This window comes from Arvicanthis niloticus, chromosome 7, assembly GCF_011762505.2.
Source record: "Arvicanthis niloticus isolate mArvNil1 chromosome 7, mArvNil1.pat.X, whole genome shotgun sequence".
Classification (NCBI taxonomy): domain Eukaryota; kingdom Metazoa; phylum Chordata; class Mammalia; order Rodentia; family Muridae; genus Arvicanthis; species Arvicanthis niloticus.
The window spans coordinates 12,509,554-12,534,917 of NC_047664.1; the positions used below are offsets into that span (position 1 = coordinate 12,509,554).

Genomic DNA, 25,364 nt, shown 5'->3' on the forward strand with positions numbered 1-25,364 from the left:
CTTCGGACAGCTTCACACAGCCATATAAGGTCATTTTCACTATTTACTCTGATCCTCCTCCCAGGGAAACCCTTCTTTCCTCAGCAAGCTTTGCACATATGCATGTATGCATAATTACATATGAGATGATTACAGCTGCTGGTGTGAGCTCAGGTACAGCTCCAACAAGCCTCCACCCCAAATATGATGGGCTTTTTTTTGAAATGTGACCCAAAAAACTCAATTATGGCCTCCTGCTTGAGCACTGGTCATGTTAAGACAGTCTCTTGTGATTAATATGGAAAAAGATTTTGTTTAGTTAAATATCTATTCATCTAAAGAACTTTGTGACAATTTCATTTGTATCTGTCTTTCTTGACAACTGAGTGCTGTATCTATAAGATTTCCTTGAAAAATCAGATCTCTTCAAATCCTAGTACTTAAGATGCTGAGGCAGGGAAATTATAAATTGAAGGCCAGTATGGGGCTGTAGAGCTAGTTGGAGGCCATCCTTGACTACATAGACTGTTTAGGTGGCGGGGGGGGGGGGGGGAGGGGGATCTACCATAAAAGATATCTTAAATGAAAGTAGAAAAAAAGTAATATTCTTTGGGGGAGGAATCTTCCTGGGAGTGGCTGGTACAAAGTGCTGTTCCAGAAAAGAAGCAGAGTGTATGGGAGCTGGTCCTGACTCTTCCTTAGGAGAACTCAGGTTACTGTAGGAACCAGCTTTAGTGGTCGAAGCTGTGGAATGACCTCACACTTCAGAACACTGAAACCAAAACATGCCAACTGTCACCAAACCTGCCAACTGTCACCAAACCTGCTAACTGTCATGAGACGCTTGTTCTTTGTACAACCTTGTAAAACATATTTTCTCTTTATCTGGTATTTACTTTCATAGTAGGACCAACTAAATCAAACCCGAGGAAAACAAGTTCATTAGTTTAGTAGACTAGAAGACTACTACTTCCAGGTTGGCTTAGCCACTATAGTATCTCTATGGTTCCTGAGACATTCCCAGAATAAAGATGTGAATATAACATAGGCGTGAAAGAAAATCTCATATCCATTCTAGAAACCATGGTTCTAGAGGAATGCCTAGGCACTGAGTAAGCTACAGAGAAAAGCAGGGGAGTCAGGCTATGTCAGAGCAGCAGTAAATAAATACGTGAGCTTTGAAAGACCCAAGAAACTTCTCTACCCTAGGTGGAAGCAGAAGGGGGGGGGGGGGTATGTATATCATGGAAAATACAAAGAAAAATAGTTAGGTAAACAGACCAACAGGCAGATGTTTTCAAGTTAGTTTAGTTCTTCCCGACATAACTCCCCTCTGCTAAACAGAGAGAATCCCAAAGTAACCACGGAAATAACCACTCTCTTCAACAACCAAAGAATGTCGACTTGTATTCATGACAGAAACATTTTTCAAGAGCAAGTCTCCAAGGGAAAGACAATAAAATGGATAATGCGGTACGCAAATAACCGAATAGATCCTTCTAAATCGAGGCAAATTCAATAGTTATCAGAAAATGTGGTCTCAGAGATTACTTCCCACCTTCTGCTCCTATCTTGTGTTCTGGAGAAGTAGGATACGTCATTCTTATGTGTCTTTGTGGTCAGATAATTATCAATTTACACATTAATGAGTGTGGAAGCTCTTCACCATCTAAATGCCATGTTATAGCTTGCATATAAAAGGTCTCCAAAGACCATTTGTTGAAGGTTTCATCTTTAGCCAATGGTACTATTAGGGGTACTTATAATTCTTTATCATAAAGGCAATCCTTGAATATTAAGCAGGATATGGTGCAACTTACAGTCTGAGAAACAAATTACTAGGACTTGGAAATAAAAAAAAATCCCCCACAAAAGGTGACATCAGGCCACACAGTGTGGGGAAATTCAACTCTAAAAACAAAATCAACTAACTAACCAAACAAGGCAACAACAAACAACAACAGCCTAAGCAGGAGGTAGAGATCTGACAATCCTTTGACTTCCTGGACCAGAGGACCTAAACACACGGATGTTCATGTGTCATTCCTTGGGTGTTTTCCTCCTCCTGTCTCATTGACCTGGAGCTCACTAAATAGACTGACCTGGCCAGTCAGCCAGTCCCAGGAATCTGCCTGTTCCTGTCTCTAGCACTTGGATCACAAGCATATGCCATTACATCTGGCATTCTTATTTGGGCTCTGGGGAGTGAACTTTTTTTTTTTTAATTTGTATTTACTAACTGAGCTATGTCCCAAGCCTAATTTCTATGCCCTTTAAAACATAAAATCAACATATATTGAAAATAATGATTTCAGTAGCCTATCATGTACAAGTTACACTATTTTGGGTACCAATAGGGGAATTTAGAGATGACTTACCTTATTCTAGCAATTGGGATGCTGAGGCAGGGGGACCACAAGCTTGAGGTCTGCCTGTACTACATCACAATACTCTTCCTCAAACCACAAAAGAAAACAAAAACTGCAACAAGATTTATTGACTTCAGCTTGTTCACTTTATAGATCCATTCACAAACTGAGCTACTTGCTTATTATACATCACACACCTGGTTAAGGGGTCACCAGGGTGAGAACTAAAGGCTCTGTGTTTGTGTTGAGTAACTTCCCTAGACATTATAAAGACCAGCCTAATCCAGACAGAGATGAACTGTGGACCTTATTAACATCTGATAATGTAAGCATCACTTCAGCCTCTCACTGTGCTTTAGCAATGGTGTAGAAAACAGCTTTTCTTTCTCCCTCCCTCCCTCCCTTCCTTCCTTTCTTTCTTTCTTTCTTTCTTTCTTTCTTTCTTTCTTTCTTTCTTTCTTTCTTTCTTTCTTTCTAAAAAGCCTACAGCACACGGTATTCCCAGGTGGTCTCCCATCCAAGTACTAACCAGACCCAACCCTGTTTAGCTTCCGAGATCAGATGAGATGGGGCGTGTTTATGGCTGTAGATGAAAACAGCTTTTTTTTTTTTTTTTTTTTTTGATATTAAACTAAACTCATTGTATTTCTCCCTTCAGTAATCTATCTGGCTGTTCACCTATCTTTTTACTCTTCTCTGATTATTCAAAATGCTGTTAATAGAGGAGTTTAGGACCACTGGGATTCCTTCCTAGGAGTAGAGAGTATCCTCCCTTGTAAAGCAGAGTTTGGGTCTCACTATCTTAGTGTATAGTACAGATTCTGTAGGGCACTCATATTTGCTCTACAGATGTGTGTAGATACTAGTGGGACAGATACTTTATGTCCCAGATGCTCTTGTGTGTGTTTTCCCCATCCTTTTCTGGCAGTCACGCTATACAGCCCAGGCTGGTCTTGAGCTTGAAATATCTTGTCTTAGCCTGCTGAATACTGGATGCAGGTAAGAGTCCCCACCTTCTGGCACTTTCATGTAATTAAAAAGTCTCTGCCAGATGCACCAGCTCTAGACCACAAAGGAGCCAAGGTGATGAAGCCTCTCTGGAGTTATGGGAGCCCTGGAAGTAGTGTAGGAACCATCTCTGACTTCACTGCTGGAAGCAGGGTTCAGCATCAGTGAGACCAGTGGGGGTACGGTATTGTCTATGTGGCTTTGTTCTGTTGAAGGAACTTCCAAGTCAGACTCTTTGGTCAGAACATACAAGTTTCTCTCGCTGGGAACCAATAGACTATGTATGGTAGCTCAAGGACCACAGTTATGGCTAAGTGGATACATGAACATTTATCCCCTTGTCTTCAAGTACAGACAGAATATTCTTATGTACATGAGTTTATGTAGATCTTGGGGTGTATATGGTTTTCATCCTGGTATCTTTCAGCTACTAACACAATGATGAGAACTTCAGTAATGTGACTTGAACCAACTGTCTACAAAGGCACCTATAGATTAACTGTGTGCAGGAGCTAACCCAACTGTCAGAAGAGGCAGAGAAAGGGCAAAATTAACCGTCCTTGGAATGGATGGATAGGAGATTTATTTGTCTCAATTCTTTTAATGGTTCCTATCAGCTATCATAGACTTAGTGTGAACCAGTTTCCTGGGAAAATAAATGGTCACACACAAAGTAATGTAGACAAAAATGTGAGGAGACAGACTCTTTCTTTCTCTACTAAATGTCACATTTTATTTGAATACAGAGCTGGTTTATTGTTCTGGGACAGGCTGATTTATGGAAGTGGCTGATGGTTACTTTTGGAAAGTGTTTTCTAAAAGGGGGTTTTGTATGTTTAAATGCCAAGGAACAGTAAGCAAACTCTGAAATTGATGTCTTCTAAATTTGGATGAAATGAATTTATACAAAGGTCTTCAATTAGATAAACTTAAAATCCCAGGAAAGCCATACTTTATGGTCCTCGTGTTTCTTCATATTTTAACACAGCAGTGGAAACAGCTCTTCTATTTTATTATAAAACACGCATGAAACTAGTCTGTGAGCGAGTCTTACTGGGAACAGAGATGCTTCCTCTTTGTTCCCATCATGGACGATAAGATCAACAATACAGTATCTGCTACTCTGCAACTGTAACAACAAACTGGCATTTAATTTACAGTCTTCACTCACTCTACACATTGTTCTTAAGAGAGAGGACAAAGATGTTAACAAGTGCTCAGTCTACAGAATACTGCTTGCAATGGACCGTGAAGTCCGGTTATGATTTTAACTTTCTCAGTTACTTTAATAGTTAAGTATGGCTAATGCCTATCTTGTATAGTCTCTATGAAGACCAAATGTAACTTAATACACCAACAGATGCAGAAATATATTTAATGCACATAGTGGGAGCCTAAATGGGGAGATTTGAATTTGAACTTAAAACCCTAATCTATTAATGCTTCCATCATGACAGCATCAACACTGATCCTCGGTGTAGTTTAGGTACCAAGGGTCTGAGACTTCAGGAGAAGAATTGTTATCAATGAATGATCCACCATCCATGGTACCCTGTGTCCTACCATGTGTCCTGACATACTGCCCACTACCTCAAGGCCCAGTGCATCTGCAATCACTCTAGGTTTGCAGATGTTGGAAACCAGCCCCTCATGGCTGAAGTCCAAGTAAAGGAAAATGAAGGCAACTACAGGCAGACGGATGGTAGACGGTTCATCTGTCAGTGTGAGTCACTTTAGCTAGAGCCGTCGTGTGGATGGGGCAGATGTGGTCCTGAGAAAGAGGTGTGGGAAACTTACATCAACGATTCCAAGAGTTTCTGCATCTTTTTTGTTTGTTTGTTTGTTTGTTTGTTTGGTTTTTGTTTTGTTTTTCGAGACAGGGTTTCTCTGTGTAGCCCTGGCTGTCCTGGAACTCACTCTGTAGACCAGGCTGGCCTCAAACTAAGTTTTTGCATCTTAAGGCATTCCAATTATTTTCTGTTCATTTACTGGATTACCCTACAGTTTATGTGTCATGATGTATGTGACAACTTTTAACAAAATTTTTAAAAATCGTATAATACTTTGCAATAGGTTAAAATTAATAAAATATTTTACCCCCAACTCCTAAACCATATAACATATAGTCAGTAAATGCTCAAAACACATCCTATTTAAAAATACTTTAAATCTCATGAACATTGTGAGTGATCAATATTATCTATTTTCATCATCTTACTCTTCCAACAGTGCAGTTCAGCCTTTACATTCTTTAAAATGAGAAAGCTGATACAAATACAAAATGAGAAAGCTGATACTGCCAAGTAAGTCGCTCCTGCTTTAAAAAAAATACATAAAAGATATGGCAGTGTTATGATTTTATTTTGTATTTACTCATGTATTAAATTATCTCAGAGACATACACTAATCAATATCACAATGAGATGATCTTCCAACAGATGACAGAAATATCTTGTAATATATTTATCTTTCTCCTCAGCAAACACTAGTTGTTCTTCTGTCTATGCTCTCAGTGATGTAAACAGATGGCTTTGTCACTTAGCTCCAGGGCTGTGTCCTGGGATCTGGAAGAATATGTTCTAGTCTCAGCAGCAATTCAAGTAGCCGGGTTGGATCTGTCCTTTACCTCCCAGGATCTCCTAAGTCTCTTCTTACCTGTCTGTCAAGAAGCTGTGCTAGTCTATCTTTCCCAGCTCTGGGACTCCTTATGATCTCCATGGGCCCTGCTTCCCAGGAAGGCTACTAACTCTGAGGCATGAATCATACTGAACTGCAACACATTACACTAAAAGCAAATGTGGAACCAAACTATTCTATTTTATGGCATCAAACTAAGCAATAATTGCAAAGAAATTTAACATTTACAATGGTGACTTAACTTTGCTTTTAGTCAAGCAAATGTTTTTATTTGTTTGTTCTAGGCAAGAAGAAGCTGGAAGAAATGACTAATAGAATAGTTTCTATGTAAATTATTCTATCCTTTTATCTCCATAATCCATCAGAGTATTTCTGACTTGACATGTGTGGTTGGTCTAGGTAACCATAAGCATGCAGGAGAAATGGCAGTGTGTGATGTTGGACGGTAACTTTGAAAGGTGGTAGCTTCTACTGTGGGAGAGTACACTTGCTCACTTTCTCATTCTCATGGATCAGTTGCTTTGAGGGAAGTGATGCCATAAGCAGCCCCACGGAGAGGCCAACAGCCATGTAGGTGAATTTGGAAGCACATCATTTAGAGCCAGACAACATCTGAACTGCAAGTTCAAAAGGTACCTGGAGCTAGGACCACCCTGCTAAGCTTCCTGATCCTCAGAAACAGTGTTGGATAATATTTCTTCTTGTAAACAGCTAGGTTGGGGCAACTTGTTATTTAGGAAATAGATAACTAAGATGCATAAGGACTGTTTTCATTAAGATGAATTATCACCATTTTTTTTTTTTTTTTGCCTACAGGATCTCTGTAAAAGCACCATCTTTTATAATTGTTTACACTATGACTAGAGAAATCATTTTTAAAATATTATTAAGTATGCTCTTTGACAGTTTCAAACACGTATATAATACAATCTGATTATTCTCTCCCCTCCCCAATTCATCCCTAACAACACCAACAATACCCCAGCAAGTCCTTTTCCTAGACTTTCAGTTTTCTTTTTGACCCATTGAGTTTAATCAAGGACATCTGTGTGAACATTGGGTTGGAACTATCCATTAGAACCTTGTAGGGTCACTAGTGGGTACACAGCTGAGGAAATGTCTTCTCCCTGAGTCTATCAGATGCAAATAGTTCAGTAAGAAGATATAAGGGCCTCTGAGCCCCTCTTCCAATCCATTTTTGTATAAACACAGCACAGAATCCACAGCTGCTGCAAGGTCATGATTGCCAAGGCTGAGTGCATCCTGCCCAGAGGATACATTTTGCAGCCCTTCTCCCTGCCTGTCTGCCTCTGTATCCTTTCCAGCCCCTCCTCTTTAATGTTCCCTGTACACCTCATGCATCCATGAACTGTAGGCACATCTTCTACAACTCACTGGCTTTGTTTCTTCCCTGTTCAAAGCCTTAGTAGCTCCTCATATTCACAGGATTAATCAAACTCCATGATAGTTCATACAAGGCCTTGATGAACTGGCTTCTGCTTGCCTGCTCGGTTTACATTAGGCTTATTTCAGTCTTCCAAAAGGGCTGAAGTATTTCTTTCTCTGATATCTGTATTCATGCTGTCCTCATACCAAACTACTATGCCTTCCCCAAGATGGACAGCCCTTTTTAGTCTGTGAGCCTAATAAATCTCTCTTCCCTTAAGCTGCTTCTGTCAAGCATTTGGTGTCAGAGACAAGAATAGTAACTAATACAACATCTACTTAATTCATTTCAACAATACTTTTAGCCCCTATTATGTATTTGACACATAATTTGTAAGGCACTCGGAATAACAAAGACAAATAAGTAAGGTTCTTTCTAAAACAATTCTTACATTTATTTATTGTGAGTGTGCCTGTGCCACAGTACACATGTGAGGTCAGAGGACAACTTGTGGGAGTGGGTTCTCTCCTTCTAACCATGTGAGTCTGGGAGATTACACTCAGACTGTCAGCTTTGGTAGCAAGTGCCTTTAGCTGAGGAGCCATCTTACTGGCTCCAAATAAGGTTCTTAACATATAATTTAGCAAAGAAATCAGACAAATGAACTATTGATTACAACTGAGATAAATGTTACAAAATTGAAAGAGTTCAGTATTGTGGGCATATCAAACTTAAGTTACACTATGGACCGTGAATAGTTTACTAACTAGGGGATTTAATAGAAAAAAATGAATCAGAATAAAAAAAAAATCAGCCTAAATTTCAGTCCCAAGTTGTTGCTGTCATCATCATCATCATCATCATCATCATCATCATCATCATCATCAATAAAAACAGCAACAAAGAGGAAAAAGAAGAGGGGATGGAGATGGCTTAGCAGTAACACACATGAAAACTTAATAGATTGTATTTGACAGAAAACACAATCGTAATTAAATGGAAAAATGACATTGGTTTCACCAATAGACATAAACCACATAGAAGTTGGGCAGTGGAAGCACATGCCTTTAACCTCAGCACTTGGGAGGCAGAAGTGGATAGATCTTTGTGAGTTCAAGCCTAGCCTGGTCTACCAAGTGAGTTCCAGGACTCTCTATGTAGCCTTGGCTATATAGAGAAACCCTGTCTTGAAAACTAACTAACTTACTAACTAACTAACTAACTAAACAAATAAATAAATGAGAAATATACCACATAGAATCTGAAGATACTTCTATTTATGCTCATCTTTCATCAGCTTTCTCAAGAGATATGACAAGACTGAATCTATTCTACAGAGAATGACCAGAACTGGAAACAAGTAACAAGACCCAAGAAAAATGGCTGCTAGCAAGGCATAATGGTACATGCCTTTGATTCTGCACTTGGGAGGCAGAGGCAAGCAGATCTAAGTTCAATCTGGTCTTCATAGGAAATAGCCAGCACTAGCAGAGCGACTCTGTCTCAAAAAAAAGAAAGAAAGAAAGAAAGAGAAAGAAAGAAAGAAAGAAAGAAAGAAAGAAAGAAAGAAAGAAAAGAAAAAGGAAAAAATGGCTTCTGAGGCAGGCCTGGTGACATGACAGAAAGAAAGAACAGACCTCTAAAAAGTAGGTCTTGGAATGTAGAGATTCATAGGGTATGCAATGTGCAAACAGCTGAAGATTATCATGCAGAAGATATATTCATCTATAACACCGTGGATTAAGGAAGAGACAGAAAAGGAAGAATTTACAATTGTCAGAGCTATTTAAAGCAGGCAGACTGTCCCTGGAAGTAATTATATCTCAACTGGTTGGCCACTGAACAAAATGTTTCAGAGGGGATCCAAACCCTGAAAGAGAATTAGCACAGATGACTATACACTAAGGCCTTGTCAATCCTGATGGTCTATGGCTTGAATCCATGGACACTGGTCTTTCTTTGCCCTAGTCTATACTTCCACAGTGACAAGTGGGTCAGATTTCTCATACAGTTCTATCCTATATAGTAAGAAGGGTGGAAGAACACAGTGAGTGCTAGGTATCTTTCAAGGGATTGCTACCATGGTCTTGCTACCAATTCCTTCCTTAGCAACAAACTACTTTACAGTTTACATTTGTCTCACTATTTAGTCAAACTCTGGTAGTTAAAACATGTTTGTTTCTGTAAAATTGCAATAAATGTAGAGACAAGTAGCCATTGAGTATTTAATAGTTACTCTTCTCTCTCCAAAGTCTACACACACACACACACACACACACACACACACACACACACGTTTAGGTATATGTTCAGTTAAGATTTTATATAAAAATTCTAAAAAATACAGATCTTTGAAGCCTCTGTAATCCTTACTATAAAATGGAAAAACATGTCCTAATGTGGACAAAAATTCGATATGTACATCTTTGAAAAGATGCTGGTTTATCATATCTCAGTATCCAGATGTCTTAAATAACAAAGAATTAACATGCAAGTACCGACAGAACTATGCAATACTCCACAGAAAGTTATGGTCCCTAGTGCTTCCAGTTGGTCCTACATCAGAGAGTCCACAGAGAAGCTGGAGCTATGCTTATTCAACAGTTCTGAAATACAGAAATCTGAGGTTCTATGAAATGGTTCAATATTCTGACAAAGCACGTGGAACTTAATTTTCCAGTATCATGATAGCTCCACTCTGATGTGTGCAAAATGAAGTATTCAGATTTTTTTAAAGTTAGGATTTATAAAAAAAAAAAAAAAAAAAAAAAAAAAAAAAAAAAAAAAAAAAAAAAAAAAAAGTTGGCTTAAGTAGATGCTGACCTCTAGTTTTTATTTGTTGAAAGCTAAACCATCTGTTTGAGTAAAAACAGATTTTTGCCACACAGCAGGAGCAGGAAGAGTGAAAGAGATCTTCCTGAAAGTAAGAGACTCTGAAGGCCAGTTAGGAACGGTGGGCTCTATCACCAGCTCCTTGAATCAAGGAAGGATCAAAATCCTACAAGACCCAATGCAAGCTGCTCTAATTTAAACCCTGGAGTCTTCTGAAAGCACCTACAGACTAAATAACCAGTCACCAAGACAAACTATCCATAGAAGACATTCTTCCTATGCAACTGCCAACAAGTCATCAAAGCCATAGTCACTCTTGGCAAGGGATGTTCCATCCAGTGCATAAGAGGCACTCTGTCCAACACTGCTTCATCCACTTAGAAACATAGATTTATTTTTAGAGTTACTTTGTAGAAGAACTTCTCAGAAAGGCTGTGCTAATTGGTGAAGCCATGGTGTGAGAATTCAAAGTAGGTACACTGGTGACATAAGAACAAAGCGGGAAATAAGGGCAGCTAGAGGAAATGAAAGAGACAGGGTACAGCTACAAGAGAGCTGCTTTATGTAAACATAACACAGGAAAATCCACAACTTGAAAAGAAATCCACATTTGAAAATTAAGTAATGTGGTATTCTTCAGGAAGAGAAGGGGAGGAGACTGATCAATATGAACAATACAGCACACTCAAGATGACATCTCTGAGCAGTGTAGGATAATGCCAGAAGCGAGAGGCATGGTGGTGTGTAGTGGGAGGAAGGCCAACAACAGGCTACAAACTGTGGAGGCCCATGGAGATGAGACAACTGTTCGGGAATGGTAGAATTTCAGTTGTGTCTTTAAGGATGGCATAGCTGGCAAGGAGGTAGGCAATCTGAAACAAATGCCACACATGCACAGGAAGCTAAGGTAACTTCTCTACCTGGAACTCCTTGGCTCTCAGCATTTTCTTACTATACTAATCAGCTAACCTTCCTTCTCTAGAGCCCCATCTAATCTGGCTTGGCCTAGATCACAACCTTCTCTCTATTTTTTGAGACAGGGTCTCTTTTATTCTAGACTGGCCTTTAACTCACTAGATAGTTGACAATGGCCTTGAACTCCAGATCTTCCTGCCTCTGTCTCCCAAGTGCTGGGAGTGCAGATATACACCACCATGCTTGGCTCTCAAACAAAACAAGAAAAAACCCAAGGGTTGGTGTCACGGTTGGGTGTATAGCTTATCAGTGCTACAAAGCAGTAGTATGCTTTGCCTGGTAAACTCATGGTCCTGGGTTTAATCCCTCAGCAGAGCAATCTTTCTATCCATAAATAATAATAAAAAGGCAAACAAACAAACAGAATGGAAACAATGTAAATATCCATTTGTGAATGGGAAAGCAAGCTATGATATAGTCAACAAAATACACCAAAAAGTACATTCATGATACCCTTGGCAATGTGACCAAATCTTAAAAGACAATCTGCTGAGTAGGTGTAAAACAGACCTATCTAAGTTTTATTTATTTTATGATTCCAATGATTCCACTTTAACAGCATTTTCCCTCTCCCTCCCCCTCTTCTTCTCCCTCTCTCTCTGTCTCTCACAGGTACAAGTCCACACAGGAGGAGAAAAGAGGACAACTTGCAGGAGTCAATTCTCTTTCTTCCATGTGGGTCCTGGAAATCGAACTCAGGCCACAGGATTGTCAGCAAGCCCTTTTACTCATGACGACATCTCACTGGCCCTGGCAATACTCTTAAAACACAACATTAGGGTGATGAACAAGTGGTTAACAGAAGTTACACTGTAGGATCTTTATTCTTCATAAATCACGAGCTTCCAAGCCTTATAGATTTTTTTTCCTTCAGAATTACTTTTGAAATTTTTCCTTTTATCCATTCCAGGCAGGTCTTTAATCATCTCAATTGCTGCAATATCTCCAAGCTTCCTTTCTCTGCAAATTCAATTCACCTTACTCTTCCTCCAGGCTCCTCTTCTCCCTTTGTTCTGTCTGTTGTATGCCTCAGAAGAATTAAGTTTCTTATTTTGCAGTGCTTAAGATGGAGGCCAGGTCCTCCCTCCCATATGCTGTTGTTAAGCCATGCCCACTCCCCACTCCCCACTCCCCACCGGTCTCCTTGACAGTCTTCGAATGCTGTCTGATAGCTTAAAGTACGTTCTTCACTAAAGTTACAAGTCATCTGGATGTATCCCTTCCAGTAAACATTTATTACTCTTCTCTTTCCAATAGGAGTCCTTTCTAAAACTGTGTCTTCCCCCAGGCAACTTGCTCAGTCCACCTCAGCACGTGATGGAGGACTGCAGCGGGGAGCAGCTGCTCATCTGACTACCTAGTCCAACCCCTTGTCTCCTAATGGACTCAAAGAACTAGTTGTTTCTTTTTTCAGATCACAGTGCACCTCATTAAAGCATTATATTTCTAAGCCTAACACGAAACTAGGTCTAAGTATTGGTCACAATTCATGTGCAATGAGGCACAGGCAAAGAATTTACTAGAAGTCTCTGAAAGATGTTCGTCTTCAGAGACACTCTTCGCTCTCCTTTCTGCCTGGGAACACAGAGCTGATTTGCTTATTTGGGAAAAGCCAAGGAAATCCAGACTTCCTGGTCTTTGAGTTGTTGAATCAGTATTAGCAGGCAGACTGGTTCACTGTAGCCCCTGCTGTGCATTTTTCCACACATTTGTAAAGCCTGAGTAAGTTCAAGGTTACTTAAGTTCTTTCAGTTGTAGCTGGATGCTATCCTCACACAAACAAATCCATTATATTTGCTGCATCCTTTATAGTCCAGCTCAAGTTTCACCTCGAAAAGCACCAACTGAGGTCAGTCATCAAAATCCTACCATCTGTTAGAATATTCTTCAAGTTTTTATTCTATACTAAAGGCATAGAGTACACAGCCAGTACTTGATTGATCTCTCTTTAAAAAGTGAGTCCCATCACTGTTTCTGATGTGGGACTCATCTCAGTTGTCATTACTAGCCTAGATTACAGAGGTTATCTTAGCTTTATTGGGGTGAGATAAACTACAAAAAGATTCAATGAACTGAGTCAAACTGTACTCAGATGTTGAGTTTAACTCTGGCTCCCTTAGTAATGTCATCTCAGCACAAAACAACAGATTCTGTTCAAGACTGGAAGTCAACCTTTGGTCTTCACAGAGATGCTGCTGACTACAAGGATGTTTTTTTTGTTTTGTTTTGTTTTTTTCATCTTACCTTCTAGCTATACATAATTAGTGATCCATGCCTGCACCTTGGAGAGAAGAATTAGTTTTTGCTCAGATGGTTAGTGTGATTTTTCTCTCTGTTCTCAGTAGAAATTCTCAGTGTACAAACCGTATTAGGCAGAAGCCAAAAAGTCAAGAACTATGCTTATACAGTACAGCTCCAGCACTTTCTAGATGAAATGGGATGAATTATAGTGATTGCAATGGAAATACAGGGTTGCAAACAACATGCACGCATGCAGGAATGCATGCAGACACATGCACACACATAGGCAACCTGCAGGCATCTAAGGATGAATAGATTTGTAAGAGTAAAAGGTACAACTCAGTTTACTAGGCAGTCATCCTGCTTGAACAGTTTCAAAATAATTTATTTGGGAGAGCCATTTTCACAGAACTATTATCACCAAGAACAGCATATCAATATTCTTCTATAATAAAAATCAACACATGCATCTGGCCAGGTTGCTTCCTAACCTTCTGCTCTGCTCTCTCCAACTAAAACTGTGTCAGGAGATGGGACTGGCATCTGTATACCACTGTAAGCTCTAGATTTCCACTGCATGGAAACCACTCTGAGACTAAATATAATTACCCTTTAGCCTGGCAGTCATTTGCTGCTTGCTCATTCCTGTGTGTGCACTAGCATCCACGGCACATGGACAAAAACAGTGAGAACATGTCAGTGAGAGCAGCGGCGGATACTTCTGCTGACATCAGCTTCATTCTTCCAGAAAGACACTGGAAAGTAGCTCCCACAAAAACCTCCTCCACATTCTGTTCGGCTGAATTACTTATCAAAAGCGAAGGAAACCTGTACTTTTACCATAACATACATGAAAATAACTTAAAAGCAGTAATTGCTGACTTACAGTATGAAAAGCAGGACTTCCACAATCCCTTTCCTTGAAAGTAACAACAGTCTTTCATTTTCTATCCATTTATCTACCAACTATGCAATCAGTTCTTAAAATCCTTTGGAATAGATACATAAAATGTATTTAATTTGTTTTCAACATGAAGACTTCCCCCTCAGCAAAGAAATTCTTACAGCTTTACTAACCTGCTTTTAATTCTCTTGAGACCAAGAAACTTTAACAGAGAATACAAAACAACTAAGAATGATATTGCCAGTATTTCTTTAAAAATGTTTAATCACATCTGTGCATGTGCGTGTGTGTGTGTGTGTGTGTGTGTGTGTGTGCGCGCGCGCGCGCGTGCATATGTGTACATAAGAGTTCACACCCAGCACACATGTAGAGGCTAGAAACACGAGCAGGACTGGCTTCCTTCATGAGGGGTCTGAGAACTGAACTCAGTTTGTCAGACGTGGTAAAATGCCTTCAACTTACTGAATCGTCTCATTGGCCCGTGACCAGTAATTTCTAAATGACAAATGTTACCTTCATATCCTACTTTCTTTCTGTTTTTTAGACTTTTTCCACAGCTCAAGCTGACAAAGTATAGTCATCATTCATAATAATTTAAGCTCATACGCTGACCTGGAAATGTATTTACTTTACTCAAGTTGGAAAAGCAAATTCTTCTTCCCAAATATCATACGTTAGTGTACTATAGAAACCAGTACTCAATAAATGTTCAGTCCTTTACCACCATCTCCAAAATTCTACAGGCACCATTAAGTCGGAGAAAACCAGCCACAACTTATGCTTATTTCTAAGGCACATGAAACTTCTGAATTCAGAAATGATAGGACATACATTTTATTAAGCATTCTGAGAAAGCTGAAGGACAAAGTTCATTTACTTCCCAAACAACGCATATCTGGTAAGTGGTAAACCAGATTTGGAACCCCAGGGAAGAAATTTTTCCTTCAATACATCAAGAAGGAAGGGTAGAGGTCACGGGTAGAGCTGTAGCTGGGCCGTGGCAGTGGACATGAGACAAAGTTTTTGCATGATTTTTTTCAGTGTAGCCCTTGGTGAGTTTATAAGCTGAGGGCAGTTGGGGAAAGGATGTAATGGAGATTTGAAAAGTGAAGGTCAGTCAAACTTTTCTCTCATGGTTTTCAGCTGACATTCATTCTAAAGCCAAGGAAAAAGCCAGGTTCAGAACTAAGTGTTTTAGTTAGGATAGATGACAGAGGTTCTGGTTAGTCAACAAAATGATGGACTGGGTATTAGGACTATCTCTTACCTCACTGGTACAAATTGGCATAATTATGCTCTAATTGTATTTTGAGAGAAAATTTTTATTTTAACAGGAAGGGTGATATATAGGAGGAGCTAAGGTGGGAGGAGTACTGAAAGGAAGAGAAGGAGTAAGGAGAGGAGAAGAAGGAGAGGAGAAGCTAGGTGATGAGAGAGAGAAAGAGGAGGGAGACAGGGAGGCAGATGTTCACATATCTCCACCAGTCAAAGATAGTTGATATATCTAGGTTGGGTATTGGGTTACACCTCTGATTGAGCAATACCAAACTTATAAAGCCTTTGATTAACATTTTTAAAAAAGTGTATAAATGCAAAAAGGAAAAGGGGGCATGGGATAGGGGTTTTCTAAGGGGGGGGGTGGCATCTGAAGTGTAAATAAAATATCTAATAAAAAAATGAAAAAAAAAGAGAAAAGAAAAGTGAAGGTCAGAAGGATTTTTGATTTGGAGGGAAGAAAGTGAAACCATTAGCAAGGATTGGCTCTATGAATGCTCCACTGAAATCAATGGTCATAAACTTAAAGTCAATCAATTTGATTTGGTTGGTTGATATTTGCTAGCTAGTTTCAAATGCCTGTCAGCAGACATTAAAAGAATAGTTGGGTTTAATAGGGTGGGCTTTGGAGCAAGTAGGGGGTATGAAGACAGAAAGGAAGCTGAAAACCAAGGGGTATGTGCAAGAATGATGACAGACAGTAAGACATGAAATGCAAACTTCCAGTCCCTTAGAAAGTCAGTTATATCAAATGTTGTTTTGCTGGGGTGCACAGGTGAAAGGATGTCTTGCTAAAGCAGACACAGGAAAGAATGTTTTCCTGAAGCAGACACAGGTGAAAGGATGTTTTGATATAGCAAACATGTGGACAGACCTGTGATGAAGGAGCATAAATATGACCCCACAGACCTTGCTATTCTTCTCTAAGGACACACATGTATTGGTTCGCCTTACATAGCTCAACTTGTGATAATGCCGCCATTGAGAGAAACTCTCCTGAGAACTGCTTGTGATGCTCCTGTGGCTGCTTCTACAGCCTCACCTCAGGGAGGCTGGTGTTCGTGCCTGGTGTCTACTGGTTCATATGTGGGGTCTGCCTTCTGAGAGGACTGGTCTGCAGCTGCTGAGTCATAGTTGGTGTTTGCTACAGAACTGAACTGCTGCCAAAGAAGATGGAGCTCTCCTCCAAAGAACTATTGTTGAACAGGTCCATTTCCCCATATCCTAATAACTTTTCTCTTCCACTGCCTCTAATGGGTGGTAGGATAGAGGAGAAGTTGAACCCTTATTAAAAGCAGGCTGCAAAAAATTTATGTCTCTAAAGGAGCCATGGGATCGAGGTTAGGTCAGGAAGAAGTATATTCCGTAAGGATGGATGGATGAATTTAGTAAAGACGCTGGGGTCAAGGGATGGCAGGTCTGTGAAGGAGGAGACCAGCTGGAGTGTGAACTCTGAAGGAAGGGATTAAACAGTGATCAGAGTGTTTGGAGAGGAGGTTTCAAAGTAAGTGCTATTAGTGACTAGTGAGGACAAGCTCTGACTACAGTCGTGTAGATAGCAGAGGCTGAGGTGGCATACAAGAGATAACTGCATCAAGAAGGCTGCTGCCCTTGATGAACTGGCTCTGCAGCCCAAAGCTGTGCAGAAAGATGAGAGGGGCAGCACAGCAAGGTTAGAGGAACAGGCTGTACTGTCCTACTTGAACAATGTGGGAGTGGGCAGGTACAGGAAGGAGACATCACCGATGAGTGGTGGAGTAAACAAGGATGCCATCCACCTCCCTGCAAGCTCAGAGGCTGATGAATAAAATCAAGCTCTAATCTGAGGAAAATCTCAGAGCAAAAGGTTGAGGGCACTGTTCAGGAGACGTACAGTGTAGCACCAGACTTAACATACAGCATGTTCTCTGTCAGGAGTTCTTACATTTTAATCTTAATTTTCCTAAATTTATAATATCTTAAAAGGAAAATTACTCAGGACTTATTTGCAAAAAGATCTGGAACAGATTAAAAAGGAAATGATCTGCTAACAATTGTATTCCCCAAATCCAGGAAAGATTTATCTTTAAAAATCAGTTCCCTGGCCAACATAAACAGAGTCAAACATCATCTTGCTGTTTATGGCTTGATTTAAATGGACAACCCACTGCTGTAAAACAATAGCAGACACTGTATTGCATAAGAGCCCAATCTCAAGAACAAAATCAAGTTGGTTCTGCCTGGGTGATATTTAGAAAATAACTTTTCTGAAAATGAACTGAACAAAGTCAGTTCAGAGTTTAAGCAAGAAACCCAAGTAGCTATGGGATAAGAACAAGAGATTTCACAAATGCAGCCCACAAACGCAGCCATCAGAGTACAACATAATACATTTGTAATACATTCTCTCTCATCAAACAGTAGTATGGCTATCTCATGAATATCTTAGAGGTGTGCATGTAGAGGTAAGAAGACAACCTGGGTAAGCAGGTTCTCTCCTTCCCACCACCTGCTGTTCTCTGCCCTGACAGACAGCCCAGCAGTTTGATTTCCCATTTAAACTTTATACCCACAGAGTGGTCTAGTTCGGTGGTATCATTGTGCCTTCACTTACAACTACCTCCTTTAACTCCAGCTCCAGAGGGTCCAATACCCTCTTCTGGCCTGAGTGGGTACCTATACATACCTCCCCTAATACATATAAATTTTTAAAAAGTAATAAAAATAAATCTTAAGAAATATAGTAAGTAGTTTAAAAATAAAAATAATGAAATTAAAATTAATATTTTATAAAACAGTGAGAAATATTTCCAAAATTTATATATATATATAATTTGTCTGACGCTGTCTTGCATGTCCTCTCATTAACCAAGAGAAGGATTTTTGTGTTGATGAATCAAAATTTCAACTTACCATTTATGTTTATTGCTGGTAATACAATTGACATTTTTGGTCTTGTGGTCTTGTTATGGGTGGTAGCTGGTAATAGCAGGTGATCCTAAAATTAAAAATGAACAGTGTTTTATACATCATGATGACTGGTTTATTCTAGGAACACTCCAGATGTATACTTTTTAGGGAGCCAATATTTTACTAAGGTCATGAAAATGAATATTTTTATATAAACTTGGCTTAGAAGAAATGAACTACAAATTATCTTAATGCAATACATATTTTCCAGAGGTGGAGACTGACACTGCCAGACGTGCTGTGGCAGTTTTCTAATACTCCTAGATTTTGACAACAATATATGACAAGCGAACCATAAACAGTATTGGTCACGTTATCAAGACAACAGGTCTTATTAATAGCCATGCCGTTACATAGGTGTATGATCTGGATAAGACTGCATCCTCGGTCCAGGTCTCAGTTTCCAGCCCTATAGAATGATGGGGGTGTAGATTATGTTATAAGACACCAAAGTGGCTTCCAACTGAACAGACATTTTCAAACTGTAAAAGGGAGAATCTTTTTGTCCTCCAAAATGTTAAAGCAGGTCCAGAGCTCTAGGGCCTGGCCTGCTTTGTGCCTTCTTTTAAGGTAAAATGCTACACTGTTAGATATCATCTGTAACAAGAGAACACTAAAATGTGTGTGGGCTGGGGAAGTGGTTCAAATTGCTGTGCAAATATGGGGACCTAAGTTGGATACCAGAATACACACATGTAAAACCAAGTGTGGAAGGTGTCCTGTGATCCCAGCACCAGGGAAATGAGATACAAGGTGTCCTGCACTCAATGACTCACCAGCCTAGCCTAACTGGAGGGCTCCAGGCCAGTGAGAGACCTTGTCCCGGGAACAATACTTGAGACTAGCCTCTGACCTTTGCACACATGCACACACCCACAAGCAGATGTGCACATACACACACCCACAAAAAGCACAGAGTTGAAGTAGAGAGTTTAAAGACATAGACAACTTTTGATTACCTCTAAGTTATTGAAAGTTTCTGGGCTGCTGTTGGGAGCCGACCTTTAGCAGAAAGCGGCTAGAAAGCAGCTATCCACATGCTAGCCACCAAGGCTCACGTCATATCCATGTGCCTACAAGGGGCATGGCAAAAGTGTATAAATACCCTAGATTTCCCTTCAAATAAAGAGACTTGATCAGAACCTCTGTCTTGTCTCCATTCCTTGCGTCTTTTCTCCTTGTCCTCACTCTCTCTCCCTCTAGACTCTGACCCGAGACCGACCGGAGTGGCAGTTTGAAGCCAGGCAGAGCGAGCAGGCTGCAAAGTAGTAACTAACCAGGCTTTTTAAGTCTTTTGTCTCAAGCTGCAACATAGTAACTAACCAGGCTTTTTAAGTCTTTTGTCTCAAGCCAGGTAGCGCGGACCGGTTGCAACAGGCTGCCAAGTCTCCAGCCACACAACTACTCAAAGTAAGAATGAGCCAAGGGGAGGCTGGCTGCAGGATAGTGGGGAGGTCAAGAGTTCTGGAAAATACAGATATATCTGTAGACAGTCTAAAGCTGGTCATAAAGGACTTATGGCTTTGGTATTAACTAGTATTGCCAACAACTCTTCCTAATAAACACAGTATTTCTCCTTACGGCAGCAAGACAGAACCCAAGCTGAACCTACTTGGTGTTGCTTTTTGTTGTTGTTCCTACTGCCATTCATTCAACAAACTTGCTCTATGGATGAACACTTCAAATGTCAGGTCCAATGTAGCTGATAAAGTTATCAGCAATGCAAAGGAAAAACCTGTGTGGAGACACTTCCAGTAACTGCTCTGCTTTGTGGGATTTAGAGCCATAGTTCCATGAGAACACACTTTCCAAGCATGGAGAGAAGAGTGAGGGTCTGAGAGAACCAGCCCTGGAGAAAGAGGTTGTTTTCCTTTTCCTGTTTTGTTTTGTTTTTTTAACTGCATTGTTAGACACAAAGATCACACATTTCTGAGAGCAAGATAATATCCTAGAAGAAATACAATTTGCTCATCTTCCTGTTATGAAATTTATAAATAGCTTAGTTCCTATAATTAAAATATTGTTTCATAGGCTCTAAATTGAATAACAAAGTAACCCTCAAACTGCAAGCTCCAAATTAAGGTTACTGTAAAAACAAACACACTTAGATCATATTGGTGAAGGGTTAGAGTCAGGCTCAGATTTAATTATGAGTTTTCTTTGGAGATCTGGATGTTTCCAAGATGTAATGTCTCCTACATTTGTAGCAGGAAGTAAAAAATTATGCTATTGTTTATGAAAAAGAATTACAACACACTTATACACATAATTAAAGTTAACTTGCTTTGTCTCTCATTAAAAACACACAAACTGTGGGATAGTCATTCTTGGTTTAAGGATCCACTAAGTAAATAAGTTGTCCTAGAACTTGCTATGCAGTGCAGCTGGTCTGAACCCTCCTGCCTCTATCTCCCGAGAGCTGGGCTTATAGGTGTGCACCTGGACTTTTTGTTTTTCCCATTGCTAGGGCTAGAATTTAGGGAGTCACACAAGATGGAACCTATAACTTAAAATGCTTATTTTACTGATCAAAACTGAAGGGAGCTAATATGTTACTAATTCTAACAGTATTTTATATAAAAATGTTACACATATAGTTAGGACACTATAGTTGCCTTGTTAAAGGGGTACCTTACCTCCTTTGGGAAAAAAAAATGGCTCTTAAACCAACAATGAACTTTGAATTATTTTCCTGAGTTCATAGCACTCTGATTTAGCTCATTAATCCTATTAGTTATGAAGTAGAAACCAGGAACTCCTATCAGTCCTCAAGTGTTTATAGACTTCTACAACTCATTATAAAAAACATTCACTGAGCATGCTCACTTACAATATATTCAGCACTATGCTATGGGGGTGTTTTTAAGACTAAAATATCAGGTTTTTATTTTCTTGGGGGAAACAAGTGCACTGAGGTAGATAGTGATTTGTTTCCAATATGTGCTCTTTTGTTAGTATAGTTTGGGACTAGAAATAGAACCTGTTATACTTAACTGGGCAGAAAGCAAACTCATCTGCAGCCAGGTGAGGCAACATAGCCTTGGTGAAAGCACTTCTTTGAGAGGACAATGATGGAAGGCTCACATTCTCCTCCTGCCAGCTCGAAAGCAGCCATGGCAGTACAGCTTAAGTAGCCACAGTGGGCTATGCAATGGAGGCTGCACCAGAAGATTACAGAGCAATAAAACAGGAGATAGGGAGTCTGGTGACTGAGGAGCCATAGAATAAAGATATTTAAGAGTTATGAGATGAGACGGCATTTTGATCTTCCTAGGTCACTGCTGCATTGGACTGTCAAAATATAAAGCTAGGTATACTAACCAGTTACAGTGTCTGTTTGTGAGTCGGTACTTAAGGTATTTGGTCAACAGAAATTCAATAAAGGTTAGGACCATCAGGGATAACTTCATTAACTTTGTTTTGAGACAGAGTATCTATCACTAAGTAGCCTTGGCTGGCCTAAAACTTGCTATGTAGGCCAGAATGGTCTTGAACTCACAGATACTCATCTGTCTCCCAAGTATTAAGATTAAAGGTGTGCACCACTATGTCTCTGTTAATGTTTAATGCACAGAAAAGCCACATTTATTATTCAAACTTGATAGGGACCCCCCTCATTTTATCTAAATCCATATTAATGAACTCATGGAGGAATTTCAGCCTTGGAAAAGCCAAGGTATAATTAGATGGATTTTAGCAAAGTTGTTTCATTCCTATTACATCAGTTAAAATAATCAACTACAAAGAAAGTTGAGCTATTTAGAAATAAAGGGGAAATCCAAAAAGGATATTGCTCTAAAAATAAATACATTTCAACACCGCTATTCAAAATCTTGTTGCTGATTTTAAGGCATTTTTAAAGGGCTTCTGAAAATGGACGAAGATTACAGCCACTGCTTTGTTGCTCCTACTCCCACAGGTTATTTAGAGAAGCATCAAAGCTCTGCATGGTGAGAACAAAGCATTAGCCTTTCCCAGTATCAGCCATAACACATGATCCAAGACACCAGTTTTGTATACAGTCCTCCAATTCCCTTTCCCATGCACCTTGCAAGAGACAGTCCAAGCGTGAAGACACTCTAAAGCATTAAATGGCACTTCACCTTTTTAAAGAATTGAAAGCATCAGAGACAGACTGAGCAAAAGGCATGTTCCTTAGCTGGAGTTCGGACAATATTTCACAATAAAATTAAGACCCAACTAGAGTTAACAAATGCTGGTTCTACATACCCACAGAGTATACACAGACTTAATAAACCACTTGCTAATTAGGTTTTCTAATTGCTGACTTGTGTGACTGTGTATTCAATATTATATAAAACTAATAACTAAGTAAAATGACACAGCTTGATAAAAGTAAGTAGATTAACTTTATTTTTCTTATTGCAAAACTATAAACAACACAGAAAACAGTAAGTTTCCACCACATTGTTTAAAATCTGTACATTCTTATTATAATTGAAAGTAATTATAAATAGTAACTGGAAATTACGGCATATGGATTGTGAGTATGATTTATGAAACAAAGAAAATATGGGATTCTGAACAGCAGACTTAGTCTTAAAAACAAAGCACTGCCGGGCGGTGGTGGCGCACGCCTTTAATCCCAGCGCTTGGGAGGCAGAGGCAGGCAGATTTCTGAGTTCGAGGCCAGCCTGGTCTACAGAGTGAGTTCCAGGACAGCCAAGACTACACAGAGAAACCCTGTCTTGAAAAAACAAAACAACAACAACAAAAAACAAAACAAAACAAAAAAAACCCAAAACAAAACAAAAAAACCCAAAAAACAAACAAACAAACAAAAACCAAAAAACAAAAAAAACACAAAGCACTGATGTTTATATCAAAAGCTGGCAAGTAAAATATTTATTAATAATTGAAAAAATACACAGTTTTTAAGTCTCCACTTTAGCCAGTTCAAGTCATACTAAATAAAACAGCTTCTCCTCTATGAGGAAACTCTGGCTCAGTGTGGGTGTCTGTCTTTGATAGGAAGGAATACATAGAAATAGCTACTCCCAATGAGTGAGGAGTCTGCAAAGGCTTTGAATACAACACCAAGCAGCTCTCCTGCACTGGGATGGCCTGCTGTAAGTCAGAGGTTTGTGTATCAGCCCAACACTGACAACAATAAACTCTTAACATTTCATATTTGGCCTAGGTCCACTGAATTCTTGAGATGGCTTGTTTTTTAAATATAGAAACCAGATTGGAAAACAAAACAAAAACAATCAACGTCCATCCTTATTCCAAAAGCAGCTTTGAATTTTCTTTAACTTCCATCTCCGAAGCTTTAGTTTTCTACTGTCCCTGTATATCTCTTCCTCTTCCCAGCTATCTTTCAAGCTGCCAAACCTCAAAAATAGAAGAGCCAGAGCAGCAGTCGGGAGTGGGCCTTTCAAAGTTATTACTTAAATCCACAACATTTGGAACTGATACTGTTTTCTTGTAGTTACACAAACTGTTGATTAGAAACCCTAAGTGTCTATTCACTAAAGAAATAATTAAGAAATTTGAATTCATCAAAATATACAGACACATATAATAAAATACCATGAAAACAAAAATTGCAAGAAAAAATTAGAGGTAGTAAAATTAAATGGAATGTCATCATGTAAAGTCTATTAGATGATGTGGAGCTTCTCACCATATTAAAAACATACGCAAATACATTACTCATCCCCAAACAGCTAAAATGAATGTGGCATTTGTGCCACTAATGTATGCAATAAAACTACAGACCAAACAACAGGAAATATAAAAAATTAATCTGTACCACTAATATGTATCAGGGAGACAAAGAATAAACCAAAACCATTAGTGTACAACAGATGGCCCAACAAGGAGCCAACATTTCTATTCTGACAAGAGGAAAAATTTGACATGTAATGCAATCTTGACAATTCTGGCAAGGTTACCAAGAAAAATAAGGTTGAAATTCTAATAAGGTCAAACAAGTTTGTCTTGGGATATGATTCTTATATCAGACTGCAGAAAGCTCCTCAAATGTCATGTGGCTGTGTAGGCAGCATGGCAGGATGGGACGAGAGCACAAGGAAGCAACAGTCCAGCTAGCTGGCCTTCCCATCCTCCCTCTCTTATTCCCATTTTTGTTGGTCCCGGAATTAAACCCAAGGCTTATGAATGTTAAGCAGGTGGTCTACCATTGTGTAATACCCCAGTTCTACCTAACTCTCTCATACCAGTGATTCTAGCTTCCTAGAAAGAGAGAGAAAGAGACAGTGTGATGATTCGTGTTAATTGCCAGCTTGGCAAAAAAACTAAAATCACCTAGGAAATGGAGGCTCTAAACATATCTGTGAGGATTACCTGACTACATTAATTGAAATGAGAACACTGCCTATTGTGGGTGGCACTATTCCCTAGGCAGAGGATCCTGATCCATATAAGAGTAGAGAAAGCAAGCTAAGCACTAATGTACATGCATTCATTGCTCTCTTCTGATTGTGAACACATCAACTGTTTCAAGTTCCTACTGCTATAACTTTCATGCCATGATGCACTATCACTTGGATCAGTGAACTAAACTGAATCCTTTTTTCTTAATGTTGTTTATCACAGCAACAGAAAGGAAAGAAGATAATCCCACTTAATTTAATTTATATGTTGCAGTCATTTCTCCTTGTATGATCCTTAACTGAGTATTCCCCTAACTGTGTCTATAGAAGTTAAGCATTTTATTTCTAAGATAATCACCAGCATCACCACCATTGCTACTGCCGCTGCCACCACCACTACTACTAGCATCGGCATCACCCTTGCTACATTATTTCCAAGGCAATTTTGA

General features: G+C 39.4%; 1 protein-coding gene across 3 annotated transcripts in view; it reads right to left on the bottom strand.

Moving 5' to 3' along the window:
- Positions 1–25,364, bottom strand: part of Atf6 (activating transcription factor 6) — a 166,917-nt gene that overhangs the window by 29,972 nt on the left and 111,581 nt on the right. For all 3 annotated transcript variants that reach the window (XM_076937940.1, XM_034508907.2, XM_076937942.1), the window contains one exon: positions 18,500–18,584. In XM_076937940.1, the coding sequence (XP_076794055.1) occupies positions 18,500–18,584 (85 nt within the window). The remainder of the gene's footprint in view (positions 1–18,499; positions 18,585–25,364) is intronic.